This window comes from Numida meleagris, chromosome 5 (assembly GCF_002078875.1).
Source record: "Numida meleagris isolate 19003 breed g44 Domestic line chromosome 5, NumMel1.0, whole genome shotgun sequence".
NCBI lineage: Eukaryota > Metazoa > Chordata > Aves > Galliformes > Numididae > Numida > Numida meleagris.
Window position 1 is genome coordinate 1,438,341 of NC_034413.1, and position 22,595 is coordinate 1,460,935.

The following is a 22,595-nucleotide window of genomic DNA, read 5'->3' on the forward strand; positions in this document are numbered from 1 at the left end:
GCACAGCTGAAGCCCAAGTGCAGCTGCAGTGGGCAAGTCCTGCTCACACCACCAGGTACCACAGCCCAAGGGCAACTGGTAAGAAGCACTGGCAGGAAGGAATTAAGAACATGCACTTCTGTATAAACAGCTCTAGTAAAATATGCTGGGCTGTGTTTAATTACAGGAAGAAAAGAACATTAAGAGAAAGATAAGGTTTAAGTAATTAAAGCTTTGCTAAAGATGATCATTAACATACCTGCCTATGTTTTTGTCTTTTAAATTACAACGCTGGCATCAACTCTTTTTCCTCATTTTTATACACCAACATTCTGAAACCCAGAAGTTATCAGGCCACAGAGACCTTTCTATCCTTGAAGATGTTTCGGATGATAAAGATGTGAAACTTTTTATAGGCACATGAAGATCAAAATCCATGCTCCAGCAGCATTGTATCTGATGTCAAACACTTGAGACATCCCACAACTGGCAGCAATTCTGTTGTAAAAGTGCAATAACACAAGCAAACGGCAGCTTAATTTTTCTCTATGCGTGCATTCACATTCATGTGAAGTCCATTCTCACTCATTACGAGATAAGGCATCTGCATTATGGCTAAATATTATATTTTGCAAACACAGTGGCATTTGCACTGTTTCAACCCTTGCAAATCAAAGAGGCCATGAGGATTTCACCCAAAATGAGGTTTTCTAGCACAAAGCTAGAGGACATTGGAATGAATGTCAACCTCTCCTTAGAGCTCAGTATTTTTCCTAGGGTCAAATGGGCTGTAACTGAGCTGCTCCATAACTAGAGACCTGAGACCTACAGTGATATCCAGCTCCTCCGCAGGAAAAATGCAACCTAATGAACTGAAGGATCTTGGCTTTCTGAGCAGCTTTCACGATTCTCCCTTCATCCAATACCACAGTCATAGGCATAGCTTAAGAAATAAGACTACAGAAAAATAGAAGACTCATTTTCTGGAATCAATTTTACTCCTATGCCAGAAAAAAAAGAAAAATCTCCTTGCTCTTTTAGTTTTCAGAAATGCTACCACACTGGGAAAAGACAGGGAGTGTTTCCCTGCACAAGATTTTACATCTTGGTTGAGACTAAATTTTCCAAAGTTACAAGATAAAGGAATCATACTCAAAATATGGAATGACGTTCTGAAATTTTGGGCCGTCTTGTACATTCTGAAAATAAAAATTTGAGGATTCCAGCTCATTATTTGTCATGCGATAGTGGCAGAATGCCACTACTTACGTCCCTTCTATTGCTGATGGAAAGTAGCATGCTTAAACAGCACTAATTTTGATATGAAACACTTTGATAAGTTCTCATTCTTTAATTTCTCATCCACCTGAACACTGAAGACAGGCACAAACTGCAAATAATCTCCTATAGAAATACCTACACAACTGCTAACATTTCTTTCACCTGCTCATCTGGAACAATTATGATGCGTGAATTCTTCCAATTAATTCATACTAAAGAAGTCATAAGCCAATAACCATATTTTGTTCAACATATATTTTAGACAAAGAAAAACAAGGTAGTAAATCTGAGTTGGAATGGATTACAAAAGAGCAATGAAAACCTTTTTCCTCCAGTTTTGAGGCCAAGAAATCAAACTCAGAGCAATTTTAACGTGCAATATCAAAAGTTTCCACACTATTAAAACTTACTGTGAGATACAAGTAGGTATCTTTTCAGATGTAACAACTAGAACCACAACAACTCCAGGAACCCGGAACCCCACATGGTACCTCCCATATTACCTATGTAACAGAAAGAAACGGTTACAGTACTGGAACCAGGAAGAATATTGTAACAAACAGATTGTTCAAGACCTTGTTGGCCCTACATCAAATGGTAAAGCCTAAGCATGGGTAAGTAGAGCAGAGATACAACAGCAAGTACATTCCCTCAAGTATTAAAGACAATAACTACCAAAGACACAGAACTGTTATGGAGCAATTTACAATGAAAGAGCAACAAAAAGTGCAGTTCCATATCCATCCCAAACCCAGAAATGAAGGAGCCCCTGCACAAGGAAAAGAAAGCAGCCAGAAGCAGCCAAACAAGCTAATGAAACTCAGGCGGAACGGCCAAGAGTCATCGTAAAACGCAGAACAGCACGTGGGAAAATCCTGAAGCACTACTATTCAACAGCCTCTACAACAACATGCAGCAACCATGGGATGAACATCACAGACAAAACCCTTGGTTTGCATCCACGATGCTGGGGCTAAGCTCTTAGCTCACTATAGCATCAGCTCTCAAGGGCTGGGTGACAAGTTGCTGTCAGCACCACCAAGGAAAGCCCAGTGTCCTGCTCTCAGCACCTACCAGCAGACAAACAAAGAAGTGTATAATGTTTATCACAAGGGATAACAGTTCAATTCAGAAACTGTAAGAGACTGAGGAAGAGTGCTGCTCTACTCAACGCATCATGTAACACTGCCCACCTCTGCATGGACTGAATGCTGCCATCTTCCTTAGGGTACCTTCCTTGGGTAAGGGTGCTGGGAATGTAAACAAGGACATTGCATGCTGGATTAATCAGCGAGAACCAACAGCACAAACTTCCTATTAAATGATGACACAATATTTAGAGAAGTATGAACTCATTACCAGTTGGAAAGTTTACTCCAGATGGGAAGTCAGCACTTAACAGGACTCTCAAATTAGAAGTGCTGGATGAATGAAAAAGATACATCCCAATTAATGTACACAGATGTCTCTCCTAGAGTCCAAAACAAAGCAGACCTTTCAATTTGGTAAGTGCGAGCCTGACAGAGACTGCAGTTGAGTTGAGTGAGGCAGAGCTAGCTTGACCATAAATTATCCCAATTACTATGGATTTTTGATAACAATGTGACAGACCTAAAAGGAAAGTACTGAGTGAAGACAAAATTTCACATGAACCAAGACAAAGCAAAAATTTAACACACAGCAGAGTCACAATTCCTAGTATATGTTTCACAATTTCAGCAAGTCTGCTGTTTAATAAATTAGTAAATATATGCTCATTCAGACAGTTCTATTAAATATTTCAATACAAGAATTAAGTAATGGACATAATTCAGAAATAACTGCAGTGATCCAAACCTGAAGCTGTCCTCCTCTGCCCCTTGGAAATGCAAAGAATCCCACAACAATAACAAAAGAATTTTTAGCCGTGGCATGCTGGTCTACAAGTGACTGTGTAGAGAACACTGCTTTCAAAACAAGACATTTTACTTTACATATTGGAGCACACAAATAGAAGAATTCAAGATTCCAGATCCACATCACAGGAAAGATTAAAAGTCTGGCCCATTCAAGATGTGAATGTGTATCAGCCCTACCTATCAAGAAGGTGTATTCGTGGTACTGCTTGTTTTCCTTCAGCTTCATTATACTGGGGGTTGTTTTTGACTATTTGGCATCTCTTTGATTTATCATTAGTTCTGGAAAAAGGTCCTTTGCTCATTTTTGAGTTACCTGCATGCACTAGAAGTCATACACATCACGGCTGTATTTTTGTTCCTGTATTCTTTTGTTGTCTGCATTTGTTATTGCTGTAAGTTCTACAAAAGAGAACTAAAAAAAAAAAGAAAAGTATTTCCCAGAACAGACAGGAAACGAGACATGCTATCCCAGCTCTGAGGATATCCTCTGTTTCACACTGAGGCATAAATCTTAAAGCCCAGAGGATATCTGCATAAATGAAGAGCATCTGGACAAGCTCAGAGTCACAAGCGCTATTACCCAGCACACAGGGAACTCCTGACCTGCAGGAGTTGATAGGTGATCCCAACCACGACCAACAGCAATTGCAGCTAGTGCTGGAGCCAAGTAAAGGGGATCTGCTTTAGCAGAGGAGCAAAAGCAGAAAACCTCCAAAAACTTCAAGTGGAAAAAAAGCCTGCAAAAGCAAGCAACAAATAAAAACCCATAGACAACACATACCTTGTGTCGTTGTACCTGCCACCATCAGCAGAAGAAATCACAGAAAATCAGGCTGTTTGCAAGAATTCAAACAGAGCTGAGATAATTAGTGCAGGTTGTGCAGGGGAGAGGGAAAGGGTGTGACATGGAGATCAGGCCAGCGTGGACTTTGAATATAGAAGACATTTTCTATATTCAAGCGCCCGTGTCAGTGTTTAAAATTAGAACAAACTATTTTCAGAGGTAAAGAACATTCATGAGCTGTGAAAAACAACCAATTTCAAATTATTGAGATAGTACATTTCCAATTACCTTAATATAAGCTGATTTATGTTTATGACCAACTGTTCCGTACCATGGTTATACATGAAGAACTCTTCCCAAGTCTTATCACTGAACCTGAAGAGTCTCAACAAGCAAGGCAGAAGTATTCCCCATTCTCCTTCCCCCTCACCAGGCTGTCAGGGGCACTTGGCCATCACAAGAAGTTCTCCAGAAGCTCTATTTTGGTCAGCATGATTGTAGTTTTCTCCCAGTCTGCTGTAGTACCACGTACAACAGGAGCTCTAGGTCTAATACTACAGTCATCAAAAACTAGAGGTATTTCCATAATGCTTTTTAAATTAGTATCAGATGGCTACACACACTCCCTCCTAGAATGGCTTTTGTGCTAGCATGGACTGACCCACCTGCAAAACCAACAGCCACACTTTCCAGAGGACTCATTCTTCTCGAGAGCAATCGGTGACAGAACAGTGACTTCACTTTTAGGAAAGTTTAGAAATTTCTCATTGAAACACAAAGGACAGGAGAAATATTTATCTCACTGAAGTAGACTTTCAAGGCTTCATACGAGCAACTTCAGCATGGGAAGTTCAGAGCAAGATGAAAGTAAACAACTTGCCATTACGTGTTAATGTAGACTTAGGAGCGTTTCAGTGTCACATCAAGACAAAGCAGCACTTTATCTTTGGGGAACAGCCTGTTCAGCAGCTAGACCATGGTCCTGTGCTGCGCCTTTGCACTGCATGGGACTGAAGTACAAAACCTGAAAAATAAGCTGATACCCCAGACGCTGCAGTAAAAGAAAACAAGTCCTTAACATTTGAAAGGAAGGCAGTTTTCTAACAAGGCTCTCATACACGACAAGAACTACATCTAACTGCCCAGTAACATGATGCAATGAATTTGGTAAAAAAGCTTGTCTTTTGGAATGAACTCTTTCCAGCTCTGCTGAGGATCACCAGTTGTGCCTCTAAAACCAAGTGCTAGATGCCTTTCTTCCCCATGAGAGCCAAGCTGAAACCAAGCCAGGTCTGCCCAGCATCTCCAGGATAAGATCAGCATGCGTGCGTACTAAATCAGTAGCAGTGCTACACACATCCGCACCACAGTGCCCAGCAAACAAACAAATACAAACAAAAAGAGCAGGTAATCAGAATGAGGCACTGATAGAAGCAGGATGGTTTCCTCACAAATACACTGTGTTAATCACCGTAGTCAGAATGCGAGCAAGACCTGGTTGTGCAATGACGAAGGCAAGGGTGCACACATCACTAAAGATGAGGAGAAATAAACGAAAACACTTCATAATCTAAGGCGCAAACTCATTTTAAAGTCACTGCACTGCTTTACTACTTCTTGCCCTGAACTGGGGCAAGCAGAATAATTGTCCGCTACCACAGTCCATATCTGTTGTTTACTACGTACTAGATTTGGTCAGAAGTTTAGAAGCAATCACAAAAAGCTTTCATCACCAACAAGCACTCATTCTAATGAGCAAAGAGACACTTGTGAGGATGTATCAGTTCACAGAATCCCAGCATGGTTGGGTGGGAAGGGCTCCCCCAGCCCCAGCACCACCCAGGGCTGCCACCCCCCAGCCCCCGGGGGGCACCTCCAGGGATGGGTACCACCACTCCCTGGGTACAGGACTTCCTCCTGCACACTGAACCACCTTACATACTTCAAAGTCCAACAGGAACTTCTTTCTACCAAAGCAGGCCTTCTGAGCCCAGGCTGCTGCTCCGGGCCATGCGCACCAGCTCCAGGGCTGAGGTGCTTCCTGCTGCTGGGAGCGCTTCATATCCGAGTGCTCAAATTTGGATGCAGGATGAGATGTGATGTGATACGGAAACCACTATTAAATGTTTAATATCGATCAGCAATTCACAATTATTTCTTAAGTGTCTTTTTCTGGATAACTTTTTCCACTGCATGATCTTACTGAGAAGATAATACGAAATGCCGCTTTTGAATAAGTTATACGTTTGCCTTGCTTTAGTTGAAGATAACAATGCTACCATTATTAATATTTTTACTCTGTAGAACAGCACTAGCCTTCCAAAGAAAAAGTCCTTGACCAAAATATCAGAGGATATTAAACTGAGAAGTGATCTACTGATGCAAATCATTAAATCTATTTGCATTTGCTTACTGAACCCTAACACAGAAATTAAACTACATAGTGTAGGAAAAAGAGCTGGTTTTGCATGGTTAAAAGGAGACATCTTGGAAGATCCAAGCTCTATGTCATTAATTTTCCTTCTTCCCCTCATTAACAAGTAAAATGTTTTCACTGCTTGAAAAGTTTTAATAAATAGGAAAAAGCAGGGCAGCTGACATAAGTTTTTAATGTAATATACAAGAGCTTTTAATATTTTTACATATATTAATGCAAAAGCTAAAAATAAATGTTAAAAGGTTACATTTGTGAAGAAAGAAAAATGGCATTTACAGCTACAGAATGGGAATTTAGAACTTAACCCTTCCCGGCACGGCTCTCTGAACATCATTTGCCATTGAACCGCAATCCCTGGAACCACAAAGGTGAGCCCGCTGCAGAAGTGGGCTGCAAGAAGGGTTCCTGTTACACAAGCATCTGTATCACACCCCACTGCCTAATTCCAAAACAGCTCTGGCATTACACTATCTGCAGCAGTATCCATTTCTGTATCTTGATATTTTTGGAGGGCTAGAGGAGCCTGGGAAGAAAAGCAGGATGAAGATTTGCTATATTTAGGAATACCCGCTAATTCTGATCTATATTAGAAACATAATCCATACCATGATACCATTTTCCCATCCTTACAGCAAGCATTTGCAATGGAAAAATGCTCCACTGCATTAATCCACTTCTGGCACAAAAGTGGAAAGGTCCCACAACGTTCTGACTTACCAAAGGAGTTAGTACATATACATCAGGCCTGATATCTGTGGATAGGATGGGGCAGAGCGTCAGGAAAAGATTTCCTTTCTAAGAAACATCTTGAAGACATGAGGCTGCATAGACAAATTCTCACACTCCTCTGGTGAAATTATTTTTCATAACTGCTCCAGCTCTATATCTTCTGCACTAGAAATAAACCCATCATACTTGCGGTATTTTCAAGTGGGTGTCTGCACAAGTTAAATGATCTAATACAGTTGTTGTTATTTTTGCCATTTTAAAATATCATCGTTGTAAAACGTGATCTCTGGGTTATAACGTTTCCTGCTCCAGACTCTTGGCCAGCCCTGCAGGTTTACACACACACACACACAGGATGAGCAGCAGGGCTTCTCCCAGCACAGATCTGGTAACATTTTGATGCAGCTAACTACATTAACACTACGGATCTTAAAACATCAGGTTATTAGCGTGAGCAATTGCACAGTAGAAATGGAGTTTCATTGCAACGTGGAGCCCTCAAAGGCTGCTCCAGCTGCCCTTATGGGGGAAACACCACGTGTGAAGATCTGCAGGAAACGCCTCTACCTGAATCCTGTAACACCATCTTTGACAGATGAACACAAACACAGCAGTGCTGTCAGCAAAAATAACACACCTAAAGCATGGCATTGATTACAGTGGTGTCGCACGAGATTCACTTCAGTTTAAGTGATTTTTTTTTTTTTGCCAATTTTGCAGAATAAAAGTTCCCCACACACAGCTGCAAGTAAAGCTCATCCTGCAAAGCTCCTCCACAAAGACCCAGATCTGAGCACCTGAGCCATACTACCTGCAAGGCTTCAGCAAAGTCTGAACTTCCTAGATGGCTTTAGACCTTATTTTAAGTTTTTGAAACACCATTTCCAATAAGGAGTTTTCTTACCTTGATGCAGCGTAAACAATCCGCAGCATCTCCACAAGAAACTGTGGAAAAAACCTAGCCCAGTTTATTTTTAATAAAAGGAGGACTATGCTATATAATAACTCTTCCTGCCATGTCCATTGAATCTGCTGAAATAAAGATTGATGCCTAGATATTTGTAGGCACTTCTTCTAGAGAAAGTAATATTTCTCTCTTTTCCCCCTCCCTCTTTTTTTTCCCCCCTCCTTTTCCTCCCCCTCTCCCTAAAATACACCACCTCCTGGTATTTTGCAGTAACCCGAAGAAAGTAACAAGCACCATCTTCCTACTACCTAGAAACACAGCACGCAGATGTTTAAGTCAAACAGCAGAGAACTCCATGAGATCTGTGACAGCTCAGTGCCACGAGTTACAGAACATTCAAAAAATCAAAGGCTAGGAAGTAGAACGATGTGCAGTGTAAGACTGACTTCCCCTTTTGGTGACTGCTGTAGACAGACTCCCAAAACAAGCTTTCAGTTGATACATCAATACACACGTACATCAACATTGTCAGGGCTGGGAAGGGTTAAAATCCAATGGAAAAGCAGACTGAAGAGCAACCCAACACAGAGCATGGGTGCACTGCTGCGCTGGCACTGGGCATTCCCTTCATTCCCAAGGGAACTAAGCACCTAGAAACCTCAATCTCACTGACCATGTTGGACTGTGCTGGGATCCTTCTTTCACTCATTCCCATCCCTTTTGGCTTTCCCAGCTACAGCGCTCAAGAGTGACAAAATACACACAGGAACCCTTGAGGCCCTCACATTATAGCTACACCTGTACTCAGTTATTCTGAAAACCACCTTGTTTCCAACAGCTTTACAACTAACGTGCCAGCATCACAACACACAGGGGCTGCAGCCATACTTTGGGCACCTGCATGCTGACCTGACAGCGTGTTGTCCTGCTTGCATTTACTTGGAAGCCCTCTTTGGCACAAACCAAACGCTGCTCTGCTAGCTACAAGCTTAGCTGCTGCTCATTAGTGGCTGCTGCAGGCTCCCCAGCAGCACGAACAAGCTGGTTTGGAGGAAAAAAGCTTCCTAAATGCTTCGTCTGCTCCCACCAGCTGGCGAGGGGAAGGTGACTTTCTGGGAGAAGGCACAGGAAAAGCAGCTCTAAAAGCAGTAACACGGATCCCATCAGAAAGAGGCACGGCTGGAGGACTGTCAGTCCCCGGGCCTTTCAATAACCCTGCACAACACTCAGCTCACAATGGTCCAATGGGAAGACAAGCAGCAAGGCTGCTCCAGAAGGTCGATGCTCTGTCAAGTCACCAAGCAGCACTCTGAAGCTTCTGAGAACAAAGCACCACAGAAGCAAAACACGTGGAGCAGTCTGAGCCTCCCACTCAGCCCCACCAAAGGACTTACTACATTCAGGCTCTCATCGAATGCAGGCTGTATCTCAAGCCTGATCTGTCTATATTAACGCCTACAAAAGATCCATCTAATGAAGCATTTTCCAGTCACTGTAAACAGTAATTAAATACATTAAACTATAAAAAAGGAAAGTGCCATGCAAAGCATACTTTGATCATTGATAAATGCCGTCAGCTTGGATGATTATGGTATTTACAATGGTAAGTGCTCTGTTTCAGCTGGCAGCAAAGTGATGCAGCTGGACGCATCCACAGTCAGTGTTCTAACATCTGCCCCTATGGGAGCAGGACTATGACCTTACAGAGGACGAACACCACAACTGTACTTGCTGTTGAGAAAGCCAACCAGAAATAATTACAATTTTCCAGGAATTGGAGTGATGTTGAGGTTGTTCGTTATTATTTTTTTCTAATGTTATTACTCACAAGGTCTAAAAACCATGTGTGGATCACAGGAGGAATCCACGTGGGCAGTGGTCTTGGCCCTCTGATCTAATGAGCAAAACAGCTTTATGAGAACAAGAGCAATGGCTGCAAACACAACCATCAGCAGTGTAGTGTAAGAAGATCCCAGTGGTTTACTCCAGATACACAGCAACTGTTCTGAAGAAATGACCTGGAGGATATAGAGCTGATGTGACCGCTACCTGAAGTTACAAAGACGTACAGCAGGCCTTTCTGCCCTCACTTCACATTTAGAAATTCTCACAAAACCCTTAACTATTCCTCTTTCCTTTCTCTCCCAACTGCTCACATCACCTCAAAGAGGTTTTGTCCTATATCACTGCCATCACAAAATCTCCACCACCACACAACAGTTTTAAGGAAGAACAGAATGGGGAATGATGACAACTCTTCCACAGTACTGCCAGTAACTACCTGCTAAATCACTTAACTTCAGGTGTCCGTGGTACAACAGCAATCTATTCAAAATAGGTATGTGTGTAGTCGCAGACCCATCTCCTTCAGCTGGATTTGAGCACACCCCTGAGCTCCAATAAGTTCCTTAGCTTTGGCTCATGCTTGTTGGAAAAACAGGAGTGGCACTCTCCCAAACGCCTCCCACTTGTGGCATCAAAGTGAGATATCACTCACAGTAAATTTTACAGTATGAGGAATGAAACAGTTAGCAAAGTTGACATTTAAACCATCATCACTGGCTATGATTAAATACCTCGGAGATGAGCGGAGTGGTTCACACCTCTCCAAGTTATTGTTCCAGGCTCTTATCAGACTCCCATACCCTGCTGCATTAGCTGCATTTTGACACACTTGAGACTTTCTTTGAACCTGTAATGGCTGGAAACCTGTTTAGACAGAATCTGGAGAGTTTCTGATAGTGTTAATCTGCCAGAAAGACAGAAACACAGGCTAACTTTGTGAACTGCAGATTCACCCCTGAAAGGTTCAGGCAGATTAGTAATACAACAATGGCCAAATGGGCTCCTCCTTCCTCCCTCTCTGATCGCTGTCGGTACGATGCGAGGAAATGACATGCTACCAAGAAATGGTAGTAGCTACCAAGAAATGGCCAGTAGCCCACAAGAAGCATGGAGGGCAGATGGGAGCACAACACTTCCCAAAGAATCTCTCACCTGAAAGTAGCATAAAGCCCGGGGTAAGCCTGCAACACTGGGAAAAGGACACTTGGACCATCAAAGTTAGCGTGAGCCAACCTGCCCAACCTCAGCTCCCCCACAATGTGCACAGAACACAAGCAGGTTCTGATGGCCCCAGTGGTGCCAGCACACCTGGCTGCCCCAGTGAGCAGTGCCACACACTGCGTGCTCAGCAGCAGGGGGGTCCCACAGCCATCCCCACCTAGAAGAGGGAACTGCTGAAAGAATTCCTATTGCTACAGCACAGTGAAAACTGTTCCCTGCTTTGGCATCGCAATGGCTAAGTCAGCATCCCCACCTTTCCAGAGCCTGTCTGGCTGCAGATACTTAGCACAGGGAAATAGTGGCACACTCTGGTACTGCTAACAGAAGTCACGTGTGCGATACCCTGAGCACCCAGCTGACAACACAGCAGAAAGAGACTGCAGAACAGCCATCCCAGGGTGGGAACACCACGGGAGAAACGGCAGAGCAAAGGAAACCAGTCCTGGAACTGCAGAGCTGCAAAAGACAGAGTACAGTCATGGATGGGGGAGAAAAGCAACAACGTTTCTGACGGACGGGAGCAAATAGACACAGTGTTTCAGGCAGCAAGCACTGAGGAACCAGGAGCATCCTTTCTGCTCAAGGAGGTAACATTTGTATACACTGAGAGGAAAAAAAGATGATGGTTGATACACTGTTAAATATATATATACAAAGTATGGACACATTTTTACTCTGCAGTGGGCAAATTAGAATTCTCACAGTCATATTTAGCTGGAATTATAAGAATTTTTTTCTGTTCTCTATATGTAAAGCTCAAATGAAACCCTGCTCTCCCCAAACAGAACTCACTCTGCCGTTACGTGTGCTGACTTTTAAACTCTGCCAGTTTCACAAGGAGCAGAATAACCTCAGGTTATTACAATTAGTTTCATCTCATTAATAGATCAATTTCTTTCAAGCGCGCTGCAAACTGGATTTTACTTTGTTGCTTCTCCTTTTAGGCTACGTTATAGCCTGTGTTCTTAAGTTTTAAGGAGAGCCATCACAGAATAGGTTGTAATCTCAGGTGATTAATTGCGTAGCATTTTACAAGCTGTAAAATAGAGCGAGATCTGCACAACGCGATTATGCCATTAAGCAGGAGCTCGTGGCCGATTTCCCCGTAACCAGCGGGGCTGTCTGACACACTGCAAGTCTGAAGTATTTCTATTTTTCAAAGGTTTACTTATTTTTGTTGTTAAAAAAAACTCCAAAATCTATATTGATTGTTACGTGCAGTCCTACACGAGAAGTCTCAGGAACCGTGGTGCTGAATACCAATATTTATTACTAGACTCGTGCTCATTATGGTTCTCTTTGACAGGGGTCCATTAAAATCAATTTTTATGTTTCTTATGTTTTTTTCCTACCCAATCTTCTTACCATAGTGTTTATTAGCCAGTTAGGAGAAACACTGGGCGCTGTTTTCTTTTTATTTTATTCTGTCAAAAATAATGAGGCCAGATTTAACAGCTATTCACTAGCGATGAGTAGAAGAGATTAAATGTTATACTTCAGCACAAACATTTACAGATGGCTTTAAAATGTTTAGAACTTTACTGCTGGTTAAGACAAGAGGAAGTCCCACCTTCCGTCCACGTTCCAGATTTAAGTTCCTAAAGTAATGGCAAGGATATTCTGCTTACTGCTCACTACTGAATCACTCTTTGGTGATATTCCCTCTGCAATATAACAACCGGCGCACAAAAATCCCAAAACCTGATAGGTTAGGTGCTTCCAAGATGCTACTGTATCCTCACCACTTCTGGGAGGCCAGGAAATGACAGCAGCTAACCATGGGGAAGCCCGGCTGAACCACCACCACCAGACAGAAACACAAAGTAAAGAATTACAAAAAGTTATCGACATTTCCCGACCTTTGCCCAAGGAGCAAAATCAGCAGATCCTTCCCCCAGCCAACCCAGCTGTATGACACGTCAGCAAGCAGCAAACCCTGCCAAGGAGGAAAGCAGCAGCTCACCTCGTACAACAGACGGCCTTGCTGTACAGCCAGACTTGCTTAGGGACAGCAGTGACACAGCTGGCAAGCAGAAGCATCTTTCATTTGTGCAGGAGTAAAGAAAGCAGTGAATGTTCTGGGCACACACAAGTATTTTCCTATAAAGAAGTCCTCGTGCCTGAAAATCCAGTTTCCCTGCTCAACCTTCCTACCAGCTCTTCTAACATTTTACTGTCCCTAAAAACATTGTTCAGAGGGAAAGGACAGAAGTCATTACGTGAAACATTAAAAACCTCAACATTAAGGTAAGAGCCATAACAACAGACCTTTGCTCCTCTCATCCAGTAGAGCAACACTCACATGCCCAGCACCTCCTCCCCAACCACCTTCGTGGCCTTCACCAATCAACAGCCTTGAATTACTTCCATCCAATACTGCAGCAGTTCACGCAAAGCCTGTATTTGTTAATCCCTGTAACTTTGTGATCGCTTTTCATGCAATTCCCTTTACTTCTACCAACATATAAAACCACAACATTTCTTATATTCACCATGCCTGAGTGCATAGAGCTTCCTCTTGCTATCCAGCCACCCGCTCTCTGACGTGTTCTCTTCTCAAAGGTGAAGAGCTGTCACCTGCTTTAGTTGTTCTTCAGCCAGAAGCTGTCCTGTAGCAAAGGCGAGCTTCAGCTCTATCCTAAATACCATTTTACTTCCATTCCTCATCAGCAGAAATCCAATACCACAATCAGCATATGAAGGAAGCTGAAGTACTGATTTCCATATCACTGGAGTTGGCAAAACTGTCAAATCCAGAGGCTTGAGGGTTTTAGAATGAGAGGAAAAAACATATTTCAACCAGAATTCACATTATGCTTTGTATTCGTGATTAATGCTACGCACACTTAAAAACTAACAAGGCTAATAAAACAGAAAAACAGAAAAGGGGAAACCCCACAAAAATCAAAGGAAAAGTTAAGAAGTGAAAAGCAGAGCAGGAAGGACAACATGGAGAGAAGGAAACAAAACCTGTGTGAGTCCTGTCAGAAAATAACCACCACAAATGGCTGCAGCTCCATTACCAAGAACACCGTGGCAAATGCTGCAGCTTCATCACTAGAAAACAGCTGAAGAAACAAGCCTTAAGAAGCTGCATTACTAACTGCAGTTTTGGCAGAGGATTTGGCAAAGAACTTGGATATCTGTAACATACATGATTTTGGCAGAGCAAATCCACACCAGAAAAGGAACATCTCTAAGAAAGAATCCTGTGGCCCTTGTAAAAAGCCAGGTTTTTCCTCACAAACAAGGAAAAAACACAGATGAAAAGGATCCAAACAGCATAGGATTTTGGCAGATCGGAAAGCACACCTGTTCAACCATAAAAGGTGCCGACACCTCCTCCATCAACCTTGTATTTGAGGCATTACCTCCATTGTCATAGATATTCCGTGTTGTGAACTTCAGGAGGCATTACAAACATGCAAAACAAACCAGAGCTCCCTGTAGCAGTTCCCATAACTAATCATTCAACCTTAGATGGGCATTCAACCTCCAGAACACACATGGAAGCATTACTCTCCAGTGACATATTCACACGTACGCCCAAAATGAGGGAGCAGGACGTATCCTCAAAACATACTTTAAGAACACTTGTCTCAGCTTGTTTCCTTAGCTAGCATTGAAGATGCAGAGAAAGAAACACATTTTAGAAGTGTCACTCCATGACAGTGCTGGAAGCTGCTTAGCTCTCCTAAGGAAAAGCACCACACTGCCCACATGGCTGGTGAAAACAAGCACATGCAGCCTGCCTTAGATCCTCTGGGCAATCTGTTTACTGCTCTCTCAAACACAGGATCAATAGAACATGAACTTACCCATTTGGCAGCACGCTCATTTTGGGAAGTTTTATTTCATGTACGCCTGTTTCACACCCGGATATCTCCAGTTTTCCCACGGGGCTGAGCAGAACCGCATGCTTCTCCTGGCACGGAGACGCTCCCTCTTTGGAAGTCACCTGTTCATAAAACCAAGCAACTGTCACTGGGCATGTTTTCACCAAGGAGGGTTCATCTCAAGATACATTGTGTAGCTTTCAAAAGTAATAAAAAAAACATGGAAATAGAGTAATTCCAGTTTCTTTGACTATGCCTTTAGCTAACTCAGAATAACCCATCCTAAAAAGTCATTGACTCAGTCTTTGGAAAAAAAAAAAGTTAAGAGAATGGTGACCTTCATAAAAATCACACACAATGGAAGCTTCATGGCTGGTTCAGCAGCTAACGTCTGACATGAAGTGTTTTGACGCCGATATCAAAAGAATGATTATGACAACAGAGCACAGTCACTGGCTCCCAGCAGCAGCGTTATGCAAATAGCTGCTGAAACACAAACAGAATATGTCTGCTGGAAAAACATATGAAAAAAAATCAATCATTCCTTAGTAAAGACAACAATTTTTATTCCCGTTGTTACCAGTCTGGTTTTACGGTTACTGATAGGATACACAGTGAGAAACATACCACACATTTGTCAGTATTGCTCAAGACCACCAAAAAGATTCACATCAAATTCAACGTGGCTTTACAGACTCAGTCAGGAAGAGTTCCAGTTGGATTTGTAAAACTGGTAAGAAAGAACATGTTCATGGCAGTCACCCAGACACTGAACTTCAGGTCAGGATCTCATCACAATGGGAACGATGACCTGGTGGGGGCAGGAACCAGATGGGCCCCTCCAACCCAACCTCTAAGAACGATGCAAACAGGACAAACAGGCCCTCTACTCCAAAGAGCAACCAGAAGCTAAGTTGACAAACACACACCCTGCTTCTGGAAGACCAGCAAGGTTTCTAGAGTTCTAAAACCTCTTTGACCATATGGCTAACCTGCAATTTGCCTTCTACCTCCAAAGACAACAGCACAAGCTTATTTCTACCATTATCTGCACAAGTGTACAGTCTGACCCGAAGCTCTGTGAAGCCCACCCAACCTATGAATTTGTCCTTCAAGTTTTTGAGTTCTGTTTCTTTTATTTTTATCAAGTACTTTAAAACAGCATTTCCTTTTTTTTTTTTTTTCCCCCCCAGGGACTGACTGGCAGCTCGCACACCAATTACACTTACAAAACGTGCGCTGATGTCACAGAGAAATCCACCTTTTGAACCAGCTTCCTCCTTGCTCCATCTCCTTGCTCAAGGAGTGGAAATGGGTGAACTTCTGGGGAGCAGCACCTCACTTCAGAAATATTAGTAAAAAGAAAAACCGACATACAAGTTCACGTATTTGGAAAAAAAAACAGCATACATTCTTCATTTTTATTTGTGTGACAGCCCTAAACTAGATGCACTGAACCTCATACTATGTATTCTGTGAATATAACAACTTAGTTATATGAGGACAGCTTTTTCATTATAACAAAACACAGGATGCAGCATGTAACAGAAAACTATAAATAACCCTCTGCGTTAAAACCAAATAGAAGCAAGCTTTGTAGATGAAAACCTTGAGTAATCACTACTACGTTCAGCCTTGTTTATCAGATGCGCCGGGCAGCAATATTAAAAGTTTTATTTTTATAAAACTGCACAAGAAATCCACATACATATGCAATCAGGTTGGGAGCTTCAAACATGAAGGTCACTGTACAAAAGTTGAGAGCAGTATCCTTTGTTCAGATATTACTGTACCTTTTCTCTAACTTAAATAAGCCAGAAGTAACAATACACCACTGGGGATAGCGCTGTTTTCTTACCCAACACTTGGGCATCACTTACAGCTGGCAGCTGGGTGAGCAACTTGCCCTATGTGCACAGCTCTGCTAAAGGCACAGTGTGCCCAGCCCTGCTCTCCCCACAGCAGCCTCGTTGAAGCTGTGAGAATCAGAAATCTATGGCAACTTAGAGCAGACATGTAATAAACCCCAATAGCCTGCCTTCCATCTTCCTTGGCAACGTCATGTAAAGAAATCATTTGAGCAAGTTTGATGCAGTAGTGTCTGAACTTCACCTCCACAGTAGTACTTCCTAATTTGTGTCCAAGTAGCAATACTTTAAAGTTTATTAGGTTAAAAAAAAAAACAAACAGGACTTTTATAGAATATTTCCCTGTGACCCCTGGAGTCTTGCTGCTCAAGATGTGGGCACAGGGCATGCAAGTTGGCATTCTCCGACTGCTAAATGCTCTAAATAAAATTGGAAGACCATTGTTAGCCAACAGAATTGAGTCCTTTTTGTCATTAATAACAGATGAGCATCAAAAGGTTTCCATAGTGGAAGATTTATCAGCGAGAACATTAGCATGATTTATGAGTTAATGTCCTGTATGGAGGAGCCTCATTTTCCAGGCGTGCTCCTGTGACTGCGCAGCAGTATGTGCCTCATCAGCCCCGTGCTCCTCCAAAGGGTACAGCCCCTAAATTACACTGAGCACCACGAGGAAACAGTGACATACTGCTCAGATTGCTTTTCTAAGGTTCAGATGCTGAGGATTCAAGATAGCAGTGAGTTTCATCTCCTAAACCAGGTGCCATGAACCTAGCAGCCAGCATTATTTTGCTAACTTGCACATGAAGATGTTCGCCTCATACACCTTCCACAGTAATCCTGCGTTAACAGTCTTGTTGCAGCCAAGGTTTTCAGCACTAAAATGTATCTTAAATTTGATTAAATACACATTTTATTTAAACTTGCATGAAAGGTCTTCCACATTACAGTAAATAACTCAAAATTACTTTCTGTACTCGATTGTTCCTAAAAACAAGGAATTCCATCCTAGCCTACAGTCTGGGATCCAGAATCCAACTCCCATCTGTAATACAGAGCAAAGAAAGAGAAAACCCCCAGAACAACCCTGAGGATCACCAAAGTTCACAAAATGCATAGTAAAGTGCTCCCCATTAGGAGCCAGAGCAGCACCTCCAACTGATAGCCACACTACATTCTGCTTTAGCAGGAATACCCCCCTCTATCAAAATACTGAGCCTACCCTCCCTTGCCACCATCCGCATCAGATTTAAAAGAATATTTCTCCCAGGCCATAACGCTATACAGTGATGGAAAGCACAGCAATAATAGCAGGGTGGCAAAGTCCTATGCTGCAACAAGTGAGGATAAGAGCAAATGCAGCAGCTGTGGATACAGAAACAAAGAAAAAAAAGTTGCTTACCTTTAGAAGGTCTCAGGCAGACAAGGATCTCCAGCGAGATCCCCTTGCCTCCACTGCCAACCCTTAAATGAGGCCTGGGAAGGGGTGGATCCTGGTTCCACCCCTCTGGTCACTCAGGTACATTGCACACACCTGAGCTCCCCTGGGCTGGCCCTGCCTTCCCACCAGGTGCTCCATCACTGCTACAGGCCATGACTTAGCATTTCTGCTACACAGGCTATAGCATATGGCCGAACTTAGTTGAAGCCCTTATGATTTTTGTTTGTCCAGTATTTCTGATAATCAGGGCACAATTATTCCTCAACTGCTAGACCCAAAGTAACATGTCCTCACATATACTGTAATTCTACTTGTTAATTCAAGAGGAGGGCACTAACTAGTGAGATATCACAGCTGCCTCCAAGACATAAACATGTCTCTCAATCCTTTGATTAACTCAGGTGCTAATTGTTTAGCCAGAGTACCTGATAACACAAATACAACCAACAGAGAGAAGTTGCATTAAAATTACTGCCTTATTTCACTTACCATTTCCCAAACACAGAAACAGTCACACTTCTATTGTTCCTCAAATTGCCACCCTGGCACCCTTGAAAATTCTATTCCCAGTTCTTCCACACCAAAGTCACTGCTACTCATAAACTAAGAACCTGCAGAGATGCCCCAACAGGTTCCTCATGCAATCCTGCTCCTATGCTGGGCTCACCTCTAACTACATACTTCTATCATTAAACATAACTGCCAACACAATTGTCCAAAAAAGATCCTGAGCAGTGCTGTACCTGCCAGTAGCACAAATTGACAGTATTTTTAGCTATAAAAGCTGATTTTCTTCTCCAAAAAAACATTTTAAGGTACTTACACTCGGCCCCCACTGATGCTAACTCATCCCATTCCAGGTGTAATGAGCCAGCCTGTTCGTTTACTTCTTATTCTCCTTAAATACAGCCTACGGAAGCATCACTTCAATATTCTAACTTTCTTGCATTCAAGGTTAGCATATAAACTATAATTATCAAGCACCTCCATTGCTGTGACACAATATCAGTGCCTTGCCAAAACAATACCAAGAATTTGTTGAGTCTGAGAGGATGATTGATAGATGCCAGGAAAGTTGCTTTTTCATCCTAATTACAGGAAAGAAATAGCAGTGCTGAACTCTTAAATGGGTCTTTATTTACAATATTGTAGTGTTCTCAAACCACTTCTTATTGATTCGAGTTCTGAATTAAGGTTTGGCAAAAGCTTTAAGTATTGGATCGGAATTTAAGGGGTATACTTCACCAGCACCTGGGACAGTGTGCCACTTTGTGACTTCACTTCAGTCCTGTTGCTACAGTCACTCTTTCTGATGCAGTACCTTTACATCCTTCTCATAACAAAATCCTTATTAAATCACATCAGCGGTAATAGTCAAAGCAAAAACAATCAGGGGCTGTCACCAGAACTGAGAACTGAGGATGCATCCGTCTCCACTGTTCCCACCTCCCCAGCAGTACGGGCACCAGAACACAAGGGTGGGCTGGTTACAAACACCTCATCTGCTGGGAGCGTACACAAGTGACATGCCAGCCTGCAGTGCTGCATCAGCAGCAGCGAGCCCTTCAACGAGGAGGTCACCTGGCAGCTGCCAGCGCAGTCGTGCCCTCAGCTGAGATTCTGGAAGCTGCTGTTGCTATTCCACACCGAGACAACTGACTGAGGAGAAAAAAAAATATCTAGCAATTAAGGTGTGCTGTGAACGTTGCAAAGACCATCCCATGAAATTACAGCTTAGAAACACAATCCCTACAGCCTTTTCAGAAGGGTTTTAATGTCACAAAGCTTCTATCCCCACCCCTGGGCAGCAGAAGCTACCACCAATGCTGAGCACAGCACCTGTCTGGCATGGGCGCATGGCACTGGCCCACTCGTGAGGTTTCCATTCAATTACAGCTCTCCCTACATCTCCTTAATAGTCTAAAACTTCCTGTATTTGTTTGACTGGTTTCTGCCTGTTTATTTAAAAGGAAATAATCCATTGTATGTCAAGAATATGGGAAAAGTTATATTAATAGTAAAGGCGATGTGATTTTCTGCACATATACTTCAGCATGGACAGTAATTTCCCAACCCTATGCAGCCAGTCTTGAATGAGAATGTCACTTCTTAAATGCAGTGTTTTAAAGAAGAGAAAAATCTAAGCACTGACGGAAAAAACTACACAGGATGCATGCAATGGACTTGTGATCAGATTGCAAGTTTAAAAGCCAGCTCTTATTAGCATCTGTAGCAAGTTTCTATATTTTCACCACCCAAATGAACAGCAGAATTTATGCAATTCTTAGTATTTTTGCTTTCTGTACATTTGATTCCTTTCAAAGACAATCCAAACTTCTCTAACAGCTGTCTCTTTCTCTTGAAGAAGTCCAAAGACTTCCAGCTAAACACAATGCCACAACAAATACTAGGTCCACGTACCTTTGTCCTTGATGCAGCAGTAATTAACACCTACAGACAAACAGGGCTGCAGTTCAGATAAGGCTTTTACACAAAAGCTGCACTGAAACGTCCTGCACTAAAGGATGCACACATCATCTCGTGCCACAGGAAGCACGGCCAAATTGCCCAATTCCTGGGGTACAGCAGATCCCAGCCTTCCAGCAGCGTTTGGTTAGAAGCCTGCTCTGCAACGAGATGGCTGGAGAGCTATGGAGACTAACAGCATTGCTTCTGTGGAGTAACACTTCAAAAAAAAAAAAGCAATTCCTCAATGAGAGGATTCACCAAGCTTGGACATCTGGAAAAGAAATATCAGACAGCCTAAGAAAACCTATGGTTAGTTTAGGGCAAAATAAATTTCTTCATATTCCAAAGGTATGTAATGAAAATGTTAAGGCACAGAATTAAACTGCACAGTATGACCACATACGAACATGCACTGAATAGGCACTAAAAATCACTCCCCATCTTCACCTATTAGAAAGCATGCTCCACACGAGCCACTGACAAATCAGAAGGAAACATGTTCATGTGCACACAGAGCAACATTTGCTTCCTAAAGCATTTAAAAAGTATTCAACAAGAGCAAACACATAATTCTTTATTAAACAATCAAAGACAACAAGAGCAAGTTTCTGTTGTCCCATCGTATTATACTACTAATCCTCTTTGGATGGCAATCAAAAGACCCTGAAATGCCAAGCTATAAAAGTGGATTTCCAAGCAGTAGTAGCCTCTGGCTCTTTGGCTGAGTCTTCAGTCGCTTGTTTTGGCAGTCAGGAGTTACCCTGGCTGTCAGATGGCAAGTTCCCAGTGTGCTTACCAGGGCTACCTCAGACATCTTCATTTTACTTGCAGGATGGCCGCCGACATTGTGATTTTACTTAAAGAATGGTATTTCACTTGTAACAGAATTAATTCTTCTCCTTTCGAAGAGGCAGCTGGGTTACTACTATTGTATTCTAGGCAATGTTCAGTTAGCACATTTTTCTACTTCAACCATTGTTCGCATGCCAAGCTTTGATTTCAGACATTAGTATCAGCAGACACTTAAACACAAGACCTTAATGGACTGTTTAAACAGGAATTCAGCTGTACTATTTCCTACAAGCACCTACTGAAGCCTTTTCCTGAATCTCTCCCACTAAAAAGTAAACAAGCATGTTTTGTAACTTCCCTGGCTCTTCCCTATGTAGGAAACTTAAATGTTATGAATGTGCAGCAGCCACTGCTGGGACAACATAGTTTAAAATATATATACACTACAGAATGTTTGTCATTCTATGTCATTTAAGCAGCAAGCTGAGATGAATACTTGGAAAATGAGTCAAATCACCACATGCTGCAAGCGAGCAACATGTGAAGGCATGATGTTAATAAACTACAGACATTGGTGGTTATGGTGGGTTGCCATCCAGGTTTCACGACTGGGTCATGACATCACTAAGGATGTCAAGAAGGAAAAAAAAAAAAAAAAAAAGGGAAACAACCTGCCTCAAGCTTAAAGGCACTCTGTTCCTTTAGGATATGCTGTTTGAAACAGTAGGTTGTCTAGAGAAAACAATGAATTGGAGTAGAATTGGGAGAGAAACTGACATGAACATGGAAAAAAAGACAGGATGGGGCCAGATGTTTCCGTATTAAGCAAATCATTCCACAAATAGCAAAGACAGAAGACATCACCGTGTACACTCCTTGCTGTTAGGATGTACCTGTGAATCCCACCAGCAGTCACCCTGCCAGCTGTGCTGCTCGGCACTTCCACATCCCATGCCAGGTGTACGTCATCATTCCCATCCCTATCCTACTGGTGACCTACAGATGGATTAAGCACCTCTTATTTTTAGATTGCCAATCTTATGCCAGAAGACTCAATTAGAAGCACTGGGCAAAGTCACACTTTGTTCAGTTGTTCACTGTTTTAGCA

General features: G+C 42.4%; 1 protein-coding gene across 8 annotated transcripts in view; it reads right to left on the minus strand.

The window, feature by feature from the left end:
* The window catches only part of MGMT (O-6-methylguanine-DNA methyltransferase), a 173,864-nt gene that overhangs the window by 138,677 nt on the left and 12,592 nt on the right, over positions 1-22,595 (minus strand). For all 8 annotated transcript variants that reach the window (XR_002439081.1, XR_002439082.1, XM_021397716.1 and 5 more), the window contains exon 3: positions 14,900-15,039. Coding sequence is in view for 6 of the 8 variants with exons in the window: in XM_021397716.1 (XP_021253391.1) it covers positions 14,900-15,039 (140 nt within the window). In the remaining 2 variants the exon portion in view is untranslated. The remainder of the gene's footprint in view (positions 1-14,899; positions 15,040-22,595) is intronic.